The following is a 15218-nucleotide window of genomic DNA, read 5'->3' as shown; positions in this document are numbered from 1 at the left end:
TATCAAATAAAAGCCTGATATATCTCACTTTGCATGTATTTAATTTATATCAAGGGCAGCACGGTGGGGAAGTGGTTGCTCTCAGGGAGTAGATCCTGAGTTCGATTACCGGGTTTGGGGTCTTCTTGTGTGGAGTTTGCATATTCGCCCCCTTCCTCCCACCTCCAAAGACATGCACCTGGGGATAGGTTGATTGGCAACACTAAATTGGCCCAAGTGTGTGAATGTGAGTGTGAATGTTGTCTGTCTATCTGTGTTGGCCCTGCGATGAGGTGGCGACTTGTCCAGGGTGTACACCGCCTTCCGCCCGAATGCAGCTGGGATAGGCTCCAGCCACTCCACCGACAAATCTTTTTTTGATAAAGTATCGGGATCTATTCCATTGCATAGTTAAGATTTTTTTTGCCCGTATCTGACTTTTGCAGGAAGATCTAGGCCCATTGCTTACTCAGATAGTTCGCACACTGCTTGCTGCACAACAGCCATTTGGCTTGGTCAACCACCACTGGTTTTCACTTCCGGGAAGAAATCACGTGTCGGAAAACAAGCGTGAGTTAAAAAAAAAATGCTAATGCATCCATGGCACCACTTGTTCCCATTGGGTTGAGTTTTTTCTTGCCCTGATGTGGGATCTAAAATGTCGTTGTGGCTTGTGCTGCCCTTTTGAGACATTTGTGATTAAGGGCTATATACCGTCAATGAACTTTGATTGATTGATTAGAACTGTAAATAAACTTTTAGTTGATTTTTTTCTTATTTTTTTTGTTCTACATTATAAAATGTTAGAAACACTTTGAAGGAAATCGTGAAATCTTGAGCTAGATTTACACATGCTTACTATTTTGCCAGTCGTGGGTGCCCTCGGAGTCAAAGCAAACCCACAGTAACAAACTACAGGGCAAATTAATCAATAAAAGTTCGGACACGATTGGACCATGCAAGACGTAGTTATTAACATCAAATATTAGCATGCTAACGTTACCACTCTGACTGCAGCTGGGACTGCTGCGAGAGGCTACTGTCAACCTGACTGCATGTAAGGAGGGGCTCACGGCAGCACCTGTGATACATGCTAGCATGTTTCCTAAACATCGGAAAAAGTCGTTTTTGAGAAGAAAAAAAAAGTCTCTAAGTGTAGGAAAGTCTCAGGCTTTAGAGAGAAAGTCACCAAGTTGGCAACACTGTTAGTGCATCTTTAATTTCACATGAAGCGTTTTGTGATTGTGAGCAATCAAAACAATGAAGTTTGGTACATATTTGGGAAATGTATGACCCTTAAGTCTTGTTTAACAAAGGGAACCAACGATGAAGACCATAGAATGAGTGTGACACACCATGACCGTGTGCACAATTGTTTCAACATTTTCATACCATTAGTATTCTTTTCACACTTGTCTGGCAGATAAACTGTGGTTGCATTAAAAAAAAAGGTCTTATGTTTGAATCTGGAATTGACTATTTCTGTTCAAAATGAATTCCGTAATTTGAAAACATCACTGCACATCATAATGGCAGCTACAAATTCCATCTTAAAGATCTAAAAAAATTATTTGGGAATGTCAGGCGGGCCAGATTGAAAAGCACAGGCGACCTTAATTTGCCCATGTCTGCATTAGAGGGTGTGCATGGACACTGGAACTTCACATGTAGGTGTGAAAATTAAAATAAATAAACAAACTATTTGAGTAATCAGACTAATTTGGTGCATGGAAACATAGTGAGTGTGCTCTTAACTCGAAACACTTGTATCTGCAATTAACATCTCAAATTGAAATCAATTTAGTTGGTGCTCGACACTCCCAAAACAGCACAATTTGTAACATGCAGGTAATTCCGTAAAAATGTTTGGACATTAGAACACAGTGAACGCTGACTTTGGAGGTTGATCCATTGGACAGACCTCCCACAAATTAATAGTGGAAAGTATTTTTTGCTTTTATTCAAGTGAGCATAAACAAAACAAAAAATGATGTTGCATTAAACCGAGCAATATGATGGTTGACATAAGGGTGACATTCATCCATCCATTTTTTAGTAAATACTAAAATCAAACAGTCCATGATGTAAACATTGATGAGTAAAAACAAATCCTGGGAACGTGCTGTCATTATTTTCTAGATTCACACAAGTCTAGAGTGCATATATTGCAATAAAAATACAGGTGAACGATTTCTTTGTGCTTACAAAAGGGAGTCACTCGTGTTTGCAGTGCTAAGGCAATGCTCTCAATAGTGTTTTTAAGTACTACATCCATTTAACATTTAAACAGACAGTTTGTTGCATGCCTGTGGAGTGTACAGTAGCAATATGACTTGTATTGTGGTTATGAATGCACCAAATTCCCCAAAAATGGCATGTGATCAGTCCGGTACCGACCAGAGGCGTGGATAAGGGGAGACGTGGCGCAGGGTGGGACTCAGCAAGAAGCCGTCCAGCTCGGGACACAGAGCAGGGAGGGCCACGGGCTCAGCCCTGTGCTCTACTGTGTTGTAGTGGCACTTCTGGAGGTGCTTGGCCATGCTGGGGACGTCGCTGCAGCCCCATTTCAGCACTGGGGTGAAAGCAGTGCTGAATCTCCACACCTGAAACCAAACAAAAACACTCAATAGACTATTTCACGTAACGATCTGGGTGGGAAATGTGCTGCAAGTACAGTGGTGCAGCTAAAGTAGAAGACCAATTAAAAAGATACACAAAAACTGAAATGTGTTCTTCGCAGCAAAAACGGCCCATTGAAAAGCATTAAAAATGCAATTTTTTAAAATCATAACCCAATCCTTTATATCAGACCTGGGCAAATTAAGGCCTGGGGGCCACATGCGGCCAGTTAAGCTTTTCAATCTGGCAAGCCGGACATTCCCAAATAATTTTTTTAGATCTTTAAGATGGAAACTGTAGCTGCCATTATGATGTGCAGTGATGTTTTCAAATGACTGTAAGTCTTGAACTATACAAAGTATTTCAATTGTTGGAATCTGTGCCTTTGCATGATATACTAGTTACTATGGTAATCTAATTAGTGACTATGGTAATCTAATTAGTGACTATGGTCATCTAAATCACAGCAGCTCAGACGAGGCACCAAGCAGTGTGTCCGTTTCCACAGAGTGTTTCCAGGGCGGCCAGCCTGAAATGCGGGTGTCAGGGACAGACGCGGAAGGAGATTTCCACAACAAAGTTCTAAAACTTAGTGATGTATCAGATTGTAGGTGGGTTTGTTTTTTTTACCCTTTGCATTCATATTTCGCTGTGTTTGTTGCGTTTCGCTTGATTGTAAAATATGTCGATTGAGAGGGGGTGTGACGTTCATATGTTGTCAATAATGCTTTCTCGTTCATAGTTGACATTGTACAGCCCATATTCTTTATTTTCATGTACATTCTGGGTGTCTCATTCTGTAAAAATTTTTTAAACGTCATTGTTTTTTCAGGCGGTCTGTCATAACGTTTTTAGCATTCAATCAGACATTATTGTGAGGTTTTGTATTAGTGTTCCTAAAAATAGATATACCGGCCCCACAGACACATTTTTTTCTCTAAAATTGGCCCCTGAGTCAAAATAATTGCCCAGGCCTACTTTATATCAATGATTGTACTACTGGCATTCAATTGGTACATTTATCCATCAGAGGGCCCTAATTCTTCCCTACATATTCAAAGCTTACAATTTCTCCCATTTTGCAATTTTCTGCAAAAGTGCTACTCAAAAAGGACTACAACTAACTCATTTGATAGTCAATTAGTCATGGACTATCGTAACAATGAGTCACCTAATTTTATTATGAAGCGTAATAAATGGTTCCTATCTATCCATTGGCTTTTCAGCTTAAAATATTTCTGGAATGTTATAACAATAAAGATTATTACTTATTTATGAACTGTACTTCTCATTAAGCTTCTGCAAAACTAAACATATCTATTAAACTTTGGTCCATTTAAAAATCAAGCTGTAGAAAGCCATTAAAAGTACCACAGATTTTTTTTTTTTTAGGACTGCACAAATAATAGTTGTCCCTTGCTACTACAGCACATCGCGCTTCAAATATTGCGGCTTCACTACATTCCAGATTTTTAGGTTTTTTTTTGTTATATGGTAGAACATGCAAACACTACACAGAAAGACCCCCGGAATCGCACCCAGGACCTTCTTATTGTGAGGCACCAGCACTAACAATATATGATAATAAATGTGGCTGACGGTAGACATTTTAATTATATCGTTACATGGAGATAATGCATGTGTCCCGAAAATTTGACGGCAAATAAACTAAGTTTCTTATAATGACGAGGAATAGCTAAACATGCTTTAACATGCACACACGAGGATACAATAAGCCATGCTAACCGCTAACAGGAAAGCTTGGTGGATCGAAATTGAAAGGACAGAAGAATAAATGCTAAATACATTTTAACAGAAGTGTACTGTAGATAGAACAACGTTGCAACCGAAAATAACCAGATAGGAACAGTCAATTAGCAAATAGATTAAAAATATTTTGGAGAAAATATACAACGAGAAATGAGGCAACAGGACGCCAATTTAAGAGTCCTAGTTACTCTGAAATAATTATATTATCATTACATACCAAATAAAATCATATACATTGTTATCGCGGGACAATGCAATATATATCGCAATGTAGATTTTAGGCCCTACCGTCCATCCCTAATTACAGTGTAGTATTTGTCGTGTTTTCTTCAATAAGACATCTTCACATTGGTGAGACTTTAATGTGGAACAATAACGAACGACAACAATGAGACGCAGCATCGGACATTTAGGGCGGCACTTCAGGCGAACTGAGACTGAACAAATCATTTATCAGCAGCTTTCCGAGCAAAGTGGAGACAAACTCTTTTGATGCACTTCAATTTCAACACCAATAAAACAGCTTTGGCTTGAGCTACTTGGAATGACAACACAGGACACACAATGCTCACACGACAGAATGCTAACAACACAGTGAAAGATCGTATCTGCGACTGTTCACCGAGCTTTTGCGGAACAACTTTTGCCTGTGGTTTCAGCACTCAAAGCCCAATTCTAATTTAGAAGAATTGCCCAAAATCGGACAAAATATTTCCACCTTTTGGTCGTGTTTTAGTAGCAATGACGCTTGGAGGATCTAGCGGGCTACTGGTGAGTACAGTACATTAAAACACACTCAAGGTTACTATATTGCAGTGCTTCTCAAATATTTTGTTACGCCCCCCTAGGAAGAAGAAAATATACTCTCCATTGTCTATAAAATTGTTATAACTATACCTCTGCATAACATGGTAAGCTTAATAACATTAAAGGAAACAATACCGCCTGACATCGTGGCCCGCCCCACTATTTGAGAAGGACTGCTATATTGGGTGAAACAAATCTATATGGGTGTTGTTTCATGTTTACAGTGCTCTAATGTTAAAAAAACATATTTAGTAAGCCAAAACAGTTTTTTTTTCTTATGAAAATAATAATCCTACTTTGTGGAAATCCGTGTATGGTGGTCATTGTCTGGTCTCCATTAACTGCCATAAACAAGGGACGACTGTATCATTATAAAAGTCAAATACGGCACTTAAATATTAATTAGCCTAAGGATGTTAATGTTCTTGACTCTAGAAAGCTACACACAGATACACTACCGTTCAAAAGTTTGGGGTCATATTGAAATGTCCTTATTTTTGAAGGAAAAGCACTGTACTTTTCAATGAAGATAACTTTAAACTAGTCTTAACTTTAAAGAAATACACTCTATACATTGCTAATGTGGTAAATGACTATTCTAGCTGCAAATGTCTGGTTTTTGGTGCAATATCTACATAGGTGTATAGAGGCCCATTTCCAGCAACTATCACTCCAGTGTTCTAATGGTACAATGTGTTTGCTCATTGGCTCAGAAGGCTAATTGATGATTAGAAAACCCTTGTGCAATCATGTTCACACATCTGAAAACAGTTTAGCTCGTTACAGAAGCTACAAAACTGACCTTCCTTTGAGCAGATTGAGTTTCTGGAGCATCACATTTGTGGGGTCAATTAAACGCTCAAAATGGCCAGAAAAAGAGAACTTTCATCTGAAACTCTACAGTCTATTCTTGTTCTTAGAAATGAAGGCTATTCCACAAAATTGTTTGGGTGACCCCAAACTTTTGAACGGTAGTGTACATGGACAAGGTTTGGCTGGAGGACTTTGGCTAAAATGATAGTTAAAGGTATTGTTTTTACACAGTTAGCAAGAGAGCAAGGTAACAATTATCCTCCTCTGGAAGTCTGACATGGCTCTGCTTGAAACGCACCGCCATGAAAAGAGAGGTCCGCTTTGCAAAAATCGCATCGAGTTGTTTGTGTTTTTGACGTGTTTAGGGTGAAATGTTCCCACACCTTCAATGTTTTTGCTCGTGTTGTTGTTGTAGTGGCTGCAGCTAGTTTTCTCTTCCTGTTGCTGACTCGCGTTCTATGTCCGTTTCTACCAAGAACAACACAAGTGATGACATCACAGACTATCGACAAATTGTATTATAGATTCCAATAACTATTGGCAATTTCAACTATCAAATAAAAAAAAACTACAAAAAAAACTAATTTTAACTGTGGAATTATCATTGGGATGATATACTTTTAAAAGTGGCACACATGTTGATGTACCTCATTTTTAATGCAGTTTTTGGGAAGTTGACAGTTTTTGTCTGTAGGTTCAAATGTGTGAGTGCATTCTTAGGACCTCCTAAAGATCAAAAGAACGAGGTGTAAATTGCATTGCACTTCTTCATTCCTCCTTTTTAGTTGTACTATTAATAGGGGTTCAATTATTTTTTCACTTCCAGCTTACTTTGTGTTTAATCTGCCACGAAACCGCCCTGCGCCCACTGGAGCACTGTGTCTTCTCCCACTGCAGCTCCACTATGCCTCTGGTCTGGAGGAGACCGCTGCACACGTCCCTCATGGTCCGGGATACTAAAGACAGCTGGCACAGACTGAAACTGTCCAGGAAGCCAGTTATGTGCCACAGTATCTCATGCGGTAATCCGCTGAACAGGTTGGACTGGGAATCGCCTGAAGGTTTTGAACCGGGACACGGCTGGACTCCGAAGGACCTGAGCCGCCTGTCAAAGATCACCTTGGCCCCTGGACGCGAGGGGTAAAACCTCTGCTGGGAGAAGGGGCAGCCGTAAAAAGCGAGGGGGCAACGATGCGCTATCCACCCGTCGAGACCAGGCTGAATGTCACCGTGGACATTAGTGAAATGCGAGGAGAACTGATCCCGGCGAAAAAACTGAGCGCAGATTTCTTTCAGGACAAGACCACGCCATACGGGTCTGGGATGGGTGGCTAAGGCCATGTCGCCGACCCTTATGTAGTTCTCCGGGCTGGCCGCTAAAAAAGAGAAGGTCTGCGTACCGAAATCAACGTGGCTTCCGTCAATACCAAACGTATCCGAGATCTTCTGAGAGTCTCTGGACTTTTCCAGGCAGAAGATGTTCTCCTCTGCTGTGATGACATCAATTTCTTCAAGTTCCATGGGGTCGTCACCCTGTTCCAGATCAGCTTTGTCCTCCATCTTAGCTTGTGATCGACACAGAGACTTGTCATGGTCAAAACCCTGACAGCTGTGCGGCATCCACTCAGGCTTGTGGCTTTCTAGGACCAGCCCCCTTTCTTGTAGCACCACATGACCAGCCCTTTGCGCCACTCCCTTGCTGATGTGCACGGGAGTTCCCTTTTGATTGATCTCTAGACACTCAGTTATTGAACTATTTGTATCTCTTTCTTCCTGACACCCATTTGCGCTCAGTCCACGCTGCACGAGGCGGCCCAGTCTACTCGCCTGGAGAGTGGCCTCTGCTCTCATGCCTTCAGTGCAGCTATCAGGGGCATTGAGACTGCTGACCAACTCCAAAGCGGTGGCCAAGCTCCTCGCTGTCTCCAAAGTGGCCTTGTGCAGCTTAGTGTCGTTCTGCTCATTCAGTCCAATAATTCCATTAATGATTCTCTCTCTCGCAGATTCTGCGGAGGATGAAGATTGTGACGAGAACGGGACAGTTGGCTCTATTACCCTCACAATCTTACTCTCTGGGCTCAGCGAACCCCTCTCGACAGGTGGCGCAACACCACTTAACTCCATAGTACAGCACACCACCCCGGCAGGACACACCTCTAGATGCGCGTACGTTTGTTGGCGCACCACAGTGGCAGGGCAGCCATAGGCACTGTTCAGGCAGGGGACTCTCAAAAGAGGGCACAGGAGGTGGTGCTCCTCGGCTTTGCAGGAGTGAAAGATGGCCCCGCACACCTGTGGGCAGGTGATAAGATCGCAGGAGAAGCCCAGCTGTGGTCTGATCATGCATCTCTGGTTAACACAGCTCATACAGTGAGAATGGTCTTCATCCATCTTCACAATTCTTTACTGCAAAATACGAGGACAAAAACACATTTGTTGGCATTGAATTGGAACATAGAGACTTAAAAGAATCCCTCCAGGATTTCACAGGCTTTTTTGATGATTGTTTCACCAAGTGTAGCACAGGAAATATATATGGAATATGTAGTGTTACTTATCATTCACGGTAAGAAAAGCTGCAAAAATCATTAAAAGCTGCAGCTTTTAAAAGAAAGTTGCGGCATTTTATTCCAATAACAATTAATCAGCCTTAACCTCAAAAAGCACAAGATTTCAACACAAATTGGACAACAAATACCCTGTTGATGTTTTACTTGTGTTATACCGCGCTGATTTAAAAGTAGACACCAGATGGCAGTAAAAGCACATAGGCAGAGCTTATTGTAAAGTTACTGTACTGTTTTAATGAATAACAACTAATAATAGTAATAATTAATTATAATTACAGAAACAATTGCAACTTGTGGTGCCCTGTCATCCACAAGTTTTCCATATTAGTTTCACGCTTAAAAAGTGTTAAGTTAAAGTATTGTAAACATTCATTTTTGTTCTAACACATTAACTTTTAAAAGAGCTCTGTAGCGGTAATTTTTGTTAGTAAACGAGAGATTATTGTCGCACTTCAATATATCTGTCATGTAAATGCTGCCTCTTTGCGAGGTCAGCATTGCAAATGAGAATCTGTTTTAAATGCTCTTACCTTTAAAATAAATGTTCTAATAAATATATAAAAACATTTAAACGAGGAAGTTATTGGCTATATACATTACCCAGAAAGCTTAGCACTGTAGAAAGGAACTCGAAGTAGCACTGAGCTATGCGGAAGGACGACAACTGCTGTTTGAGCAATAGATATATTTTTTATATATTGTTACATGTGGTTGTTCATGCTTTGGCTACACAAAAAAAACTCCATTAGTTGTAAATAGACAGTTGACGTTTGCGTTTGAGCGCCGCTCAGAGATAACTTTGATAAGCGGAAATTTTGTTGAAAAATGTGTGGAGAAGTTGCAGACATTGTGCAAAGTTGTGAATCTGCACGTAATTTGAGGTAACGGTTGAATTTGCACATTGGCGAATCCCTAGAGGGACCGATAAATCAACTGTAATGAGATTGCTTGATGAAAGTTCTTAACTGTAACCGACACGTTCCATAATGAAATTAATAAAAAGCAAAACCGCATGGCATGCTGGATGACCCGCGACTACATTCATATGCATAATAAATTATCCTTTAATCAATGTGATCGCATTCAGAGGGAAGGGGAATCATGCCAAAATCCAGCACAGTACGAATGGCGTAGTAGAGGGCTAGGGAACCTATGGCTCTCGAGCCAGATGTGGCTCTTTTGATGACTGCATCTGGCTCTTAGATAAATCTTAGCTGACATTGCTTAACACGGTAAGTAATGAATAATTCCGCTGGAAATAACAGTGTTAAAAATAACGTTCAAAATATAAAACGTTCTCATGCATTTTAATCCATCCATCCGTTTTCTACCGCACCTGTTCATGGTTGCGGGGGGCTCAGCCAATCCCAGCTGTCCGTCGGGATGCAGGAGGGTCGCATTAATGGTAAGAAGTATTTTATTTATGATTGGTTAGCTTCAGAATAACAATGTTATTAAAAAGAATAAGAGAGTTATTGTACTCTAAAAATGTGGATCTTACTTAAAAATGCACGCATTTAGTTGTATTCAGGGAAATACCGTTTACAATATTTGGCTTTCATGGCTCTCGAATGCAGCTGAGATAGGCTCCACCACCCCCGCGACCCCGAACGGGACAAGCGGTAGAAAATGGATGGATGGATTGGCTTTCTCAGCCAAAAAGGTTCCCGACCCCTGGCGAAGTATGCCCCGAACTAAAAATGTTACAGCAAAATAACCCTTTATTTTTAACTCTATTTTAGTTAATTTTAGGGTTTTTACATTGTTGTGACTCTTTCCTACGGAGACCCTGAAGGGACATGGATGTTTTGCGAGACCTGGCGACGATACCTTTGGCGAGACCTGGCGACGACACTTTCTGCGAGACCTGGCGACACTTTCTGCGAGACCTGGCGACACTTTCTGCGAGACCTGGCGACACTTTCTGCGAGACCTGGCGACACTTTCTGCGAGACCTGGCGACACTTTCTGCGAGACCTCGCGACACTTTCTGAGAGACCTCGCGACACTTTCTGAGGGACCTCGCGACACTTTCTGCGAGACCTCGCGACACTTTCTGAGAGACCTCGCGACACTTTCTGAGAGACCTCGCGACACTTTCTGAGAGACCTCGCGACACTTTCTGAGAGACCTCGCGACACTTTCTGCGAGACCTCGCGACACTTTCTGCGAGACCTCGCGACACTTTCTGAGAGACCTCGCGACACTTTCTGAGAGACCTCGCGACACTTTCTGAGAGACCTCGCGACACTTTCTGAGAGACCTCGCGACACTTTCTGAGAGACCTCGCGATACTTTCTGAGAGACCTCGCGATACTTTCTGAGAGACCTCGCGATAATTTCTGAGAGACTTCGCGATACTTTCTGAGAGACCTCGCGATACTTTCTGAGAGACCTCGCGATACTTTCTGAGAGACCTCGCGATACTTTCTGAGAGACCTCGCGATACTTTCTGAGAGACCTCGCAAAAGGTTTTTTGCCTATGTCAGTGAACCGGAAGTAAAACAGACACAGCGATGGTGAACCGGAAGTGAAACGGACACAGCGATGGAGAAGCCTACCCATCATCTGTGCTCTGTTGTGGGACCAAAATACGATTTGATGTCTTTATATGCAAGGCCAATACTAAAATAGAAATCAATAAACTTCTCCCACGGATGATGTGTAGGCTCCTCCATTGCTGTGTCTGTTTCACTTCCGGTTCACCATCACTGTGTCTGTTTTAATTCCGGTTCACTAACATAGGAAAGAAAACCTTTTGCGAGATCTCGCAAAACATTTTTCCCCCTCCATGTCCCTTTAGGGGCTTCGTAGTTTCCTATGATTGTAGCTGATATAGACGTCAGCACCCCCGCGACCTCGAAGGGAATACGCGGTAGGAAATGGATGGATGGATTACAGGAGTATAAAAAAAAATTATGTTCAGGTTTAATACAAACCCCGTTTCCATATGAGTTGGGAAATTGTGTTAGATGTAAATATAAACAGAATACAATGATTTGCAAATCATTTTCAACCCATATTCAGTTGAATATGCTACAAAGACAACATATTTGATGTTCAAACTGATAAGTTAGAATTTGATGCCAGCAACACGTGACAAAAAAGTTGGGAAAGGTGGCAATAAATACTGATAAAGTTGAGGAATGCTCATCAAACACTTTTTGGAACATCCCACAGGTGAACAGGCAAATTGGGAACAGGTGGGTGCCATGATTGGGTATAAAAGTAGATTCCATGAAATGCTCAGTCATTCACAAACAAGGATGGGGCGAGGGTCACCACTTTGTCAGCAATAGCGTGAGCAAATTGTTGAACAGTTTAAGAAAAACCTTTCTCAACCAGCTATTGCAAGGAATTTAGGGATTTCACCATCTACGGTCCGTAATATCATCAAAGGGTTCAAAGAATCTGGAGAAATCACTGCACTTAGGCTGTACTGCATCAACAAGCGACATCAGTGTGTAAAGGATATCACCACATGGGCTCAGGAACACTTCAGAAACCCACTGTCAGTAACTACATACAGTGGGTCGCTACATCTGTAAGTGCAAGTTAAAACTCTCCTATGCAAGGCAAAAACCGTTTATCAACAACACCCGGAAACGCAGTCGGCTTAGCTGGGCCTGAGCTCATCTAAGATGGACTGATACAAAGTGGAAAAGTGTTCTGTGGTCTGACGAGTCCACATTGCAAATTGTTTTTGGAAACTGTGGACGTTGTGTCCTCCTGACCAAAGAGGAAAAGAACCATCCGGATTGTTATAGGCGCAAAGTTGAAAAGCCAGCATCTGTGATGTATGGGGTTGTATTAGTGCCCAAGACATGGGTAACTTACACATCTGTAAAGGCGCCATTAATGCTGAAAGGTACATACAGGTTTTGGAGCAACATATGTTGTCATCCAAGCAACGTTACCATGGACGCCCCTGCTTATTTAAGCAAGACAATGCCAAGCCACGTGTTACATCAACGTGGCTTCATAGTAAAAGAGTGCGGGTACTAGCTTGGCCTGCCTGCAGTCCAGACCTGTCTCCCATTTAAATTTGTGGCGCATTATGAAGCCTAAAATACCACAACGAGACTGTCGAACAACTTAAGCTGTACATCAAGCAAGAATGGGAAAGAATTCCACCTGAGAAGCTTAAAAAATGTGTCTCCTCAGTTCCCAAACGTTTACTGAGTGTTGTTAAAAGGAAAGGCCATGTAACACAGTGGTGAACATGCCCTTTCCCAACTACTTTGGCACGTGTTGCAGCGTGTTAATTATTATTTGCAAAAAATAAATAAATAAAGTTTATGAGTTTGAACATCAAATATCTTTTCTTTGTAGTGCATTCAATTGAATATGGGTTGAAAAGAATTTGCAAATCATTGTATTCCGTTTATATTTACATCTAACACAATTTCCCAACTCATATGGAAACGGTGTGTGTACTTGAAGCAGCCTGCTCCACAGTGTAATAGTCAAAGTCGTTTAGGTTTTAATAACTTAAACCTTTAATCAAGCTTTTTTGTAATAATGAAAGCAAGTCCAAAAAATGGCATGTTTGTCTACACGGCTGAATACTACTCCACACACAACGCATTGCAAATACTTACAAGTCAAATATTACGATTGCACCTTAACTTTTGGTGTTTGCGAAACATAGGCGTAGCAGTTTGTTTTCTTCGAACAGAAAACAGCCTTTTTTTCACAGGACGACCTATTTTAAGAAGCCCTTGTTACACTGCTGTCATGTCTTGCGTATGTAGCTTTAGCTTGAGTCATCTCTACGGAGCCCTTTGGCTAATAACAACTAGCATTGTCGGAAGTTTACAAGTGCATCCATGCTAAAGTTAGCATTGAAACTGTACGTTATCCTCTTACCTTTTGTCGTTGGGTGACATGCATGTATATATGAATTAAAATAAACCTGCAGCATGAATGATAAGTAACTTGTTCCCTACGCTACACTTCCTGGTCCACTTCCTGGACCTACTTGTCTGCCGGGTCACGTGACCGACAGAGTTACGCCATTTACCGTAACTTTATCTTCTCTATTATATGGCGGGTCGCCGCCAATGTTTTTCTTTCTTTTTTTTATTTGTATTTGTATTTTTTATTGACCAACAAATATACATTTGAAATTCACACAAAATTCAAGGCATTTTCAACATCAAGAAAATAAAACAAAAGCAAATACAGATAGGGGGGTAATAATACTAAAAAATATTTTTAAAAAAACAAAATAAAAAAGGCAAAAAGGGCTAACTATATAATTTTAAATGTTTTTAACAAGGATATCAATTGAAGGGCTTTTGTACTCATTTTCCAAGATTTTATTGTTAATTGTCACTACAGCAAGTCCAAAATAATGGCATGTTTGTCTACAATGCTGCAAACGGCAAAAGATAAGAGCACTACTCATCCTACTCAGTGGCTCTAACCACATGACAAAAAACCGCGTGAAAATCAGTGGTATTCAGTGAGGTAAAATGAATTAAATGCGCTGACAGTTCATTGCTCCTGCCAAATCAATTGCACTGAGTGGAGCGGATCACCACTCCAAGATGGTGGCCCCGCGTCTCGTCTGCGCCAGTAGGCAGTAGCGCTCGATGCTGCGTACCCTTAGAACATGTCTATGGTTATAAGTTATAACCGGTTTTTTGTCATACGTGTAGCTATGATAACGGACACATGTTTTGGCGAGTTTTATTATTCATAGTTTGCTTAACAGTAATATAATATTCTTATACGCTATAAGTGACCAGACGTCCGAAATCAAAACTGGGAATATAATCCCAGAGAAGGGGGAAAAAACGGTAAGCTATTTTTAAATTGAAGAAACAATATGATTAGGTTACATGCGTATATCCTACATAAACAATGTATGAATACATTAGATATCTATATATCTTAGGGACCTATAGACTGTATCTCTGTTGCTGCAGCAGCAGAGAGTTTATTCTGTCTTGACACTTTGTATTGATATTTTGTATTACATTCTTCCCTTAAATGATCATGTTTACAGTGATTGTTATGTATGTATTTTTTATGTATGTCGCTTTGGATAAAAGCGTCTGCCAAATACTTAAACATATATAAACACCTGAAAGTCATTATACCAGCTAAAACCACCAATTTGTTTCACTACATTCAGAATAAAACCAAATGCTGTTTTACCCAACAATGTTAGTATTTGAATATTGTTACTTGAAGACTTATTCCTGGTTACAATTATACTGTTAAGAAAGTAGTGTCCTATATTTTGCCTAAAATGAGAATGCATCATAATCAGTGGCGGCTGGTGAATTTTGTTTTAGGTGGGGCTGAAAGTTTGTAAACCAAACCCTTGTAGGGGCGTCATCCTCTCCCAGAAGATTTATTTGTTATTTTCACATACAAATATTGAAGATCTTTGCTCCTTCTCAACTCTGTGGTAATATTATTTTCATAAAATACAACCAATAGTATGTTAATGTTTGTTTTTGCAAATGTGTTTATTCTGTAAAGGAATGAGTTAAATGTTTAAAATTGTTTAAACTATTAAAATGACTGGTTAATAGTGCTATTATGAAGTGCAATGTCAGCACTATTTTTTTTCCTGCAATTTCAAATGCACTTGTTTTAATAAATAAATACAGCGTTTTAAAAGCATACACAATCTGTGTAAAAATA

At 40.6% G+C, this 15218-nt stretch overlaps 1 protein-coding gene across 3 annotated transcripts; it reads right to left on the bottom strand.

Moving 5' to 3' along the window:
• Positions 1-1914: 1914 nt before the first annotated feature.
• Positions 1915-13565, bottom strand: LOC133639359 (F-box only protein 30-like). 3 transcript variants are annotated; one of them, XR_009823777.1, is made up of 5 exons: positions 13428-13565; positions 6820-8394; positions 6636-6714; positions 6372-6456; positions 2446-2582 (listed from the first exon to the last, which is right to left on the bottom strand). XR_009823777.1 is itself a non-coding variant. In XM_062032610.1 (4 exons), the coding sequence occupies exons 2-3, from the start codon at positions 8377-8379 to the stop codon at positions 6685-6687; spliced, it is 1590 nt and encodes a 529-aa protein (XP_061888594.1). In that variant the 5' UTR covers positions 8380-8394; positions 13428-13565; the 3' UTR covers positions 2463-2582; positions 6636-6684. The 3 variants fall into 3 exon arrangements, 2 of the variants coding, with proteins under 2 accessions (XP_061888593.1, XP_061888594.1); XM_062032610.1 differs by lacking the exon at positions 6372-6456 and having other exon boundaries at positions 2463-2582; XM_062032609.1 differs by lacking the exons at positions 6372-6456; positions 6636-6714 and having other exon boundaries at positions 1915-2582.
• Positions 13566-15218: the final 1653 nt, after the last annotated feature.

Source organism: Entelurus aequoreus, linkage group LG22 (genome assembly GCF_033978785.1).
Source record: "Entelurus aequoreus isolate RoL-2023_Sb linkage group LG22, RoL_Eaeq_v1.1, whole genome shotgun sequence".
Lineage (NCBI taxonomy): Eukaryota > Metazoa > Chordata > Actinopteri > Syngnathiformes > Syngnathidae > Entelurus > Entelurus aequoreus.
Note: the sequence above shows the minus strand (reverse complement) of the source record. Positions and strands in the feature narration are given on the sequence as shown.

What these genes read in the sequence shown, in the direction of transcription:
- LOC133639359 (XM_062032609.1), bottom strand. Translation starts at nt 8,379, where the DNA reads ATGGATGAAGACCATTCTCACTGTATGAGCTGTGTTAACCAGAGATGC. An exon ending in CGTGGCAGATTAAACACAAA is followed by an intron (nt 2,583 to 6,819) that starts GTAAGCTGGAAG and finishes GTTTGGTTTCAG; the next exon opens with GTGTGGAGATTCAGCACTGC.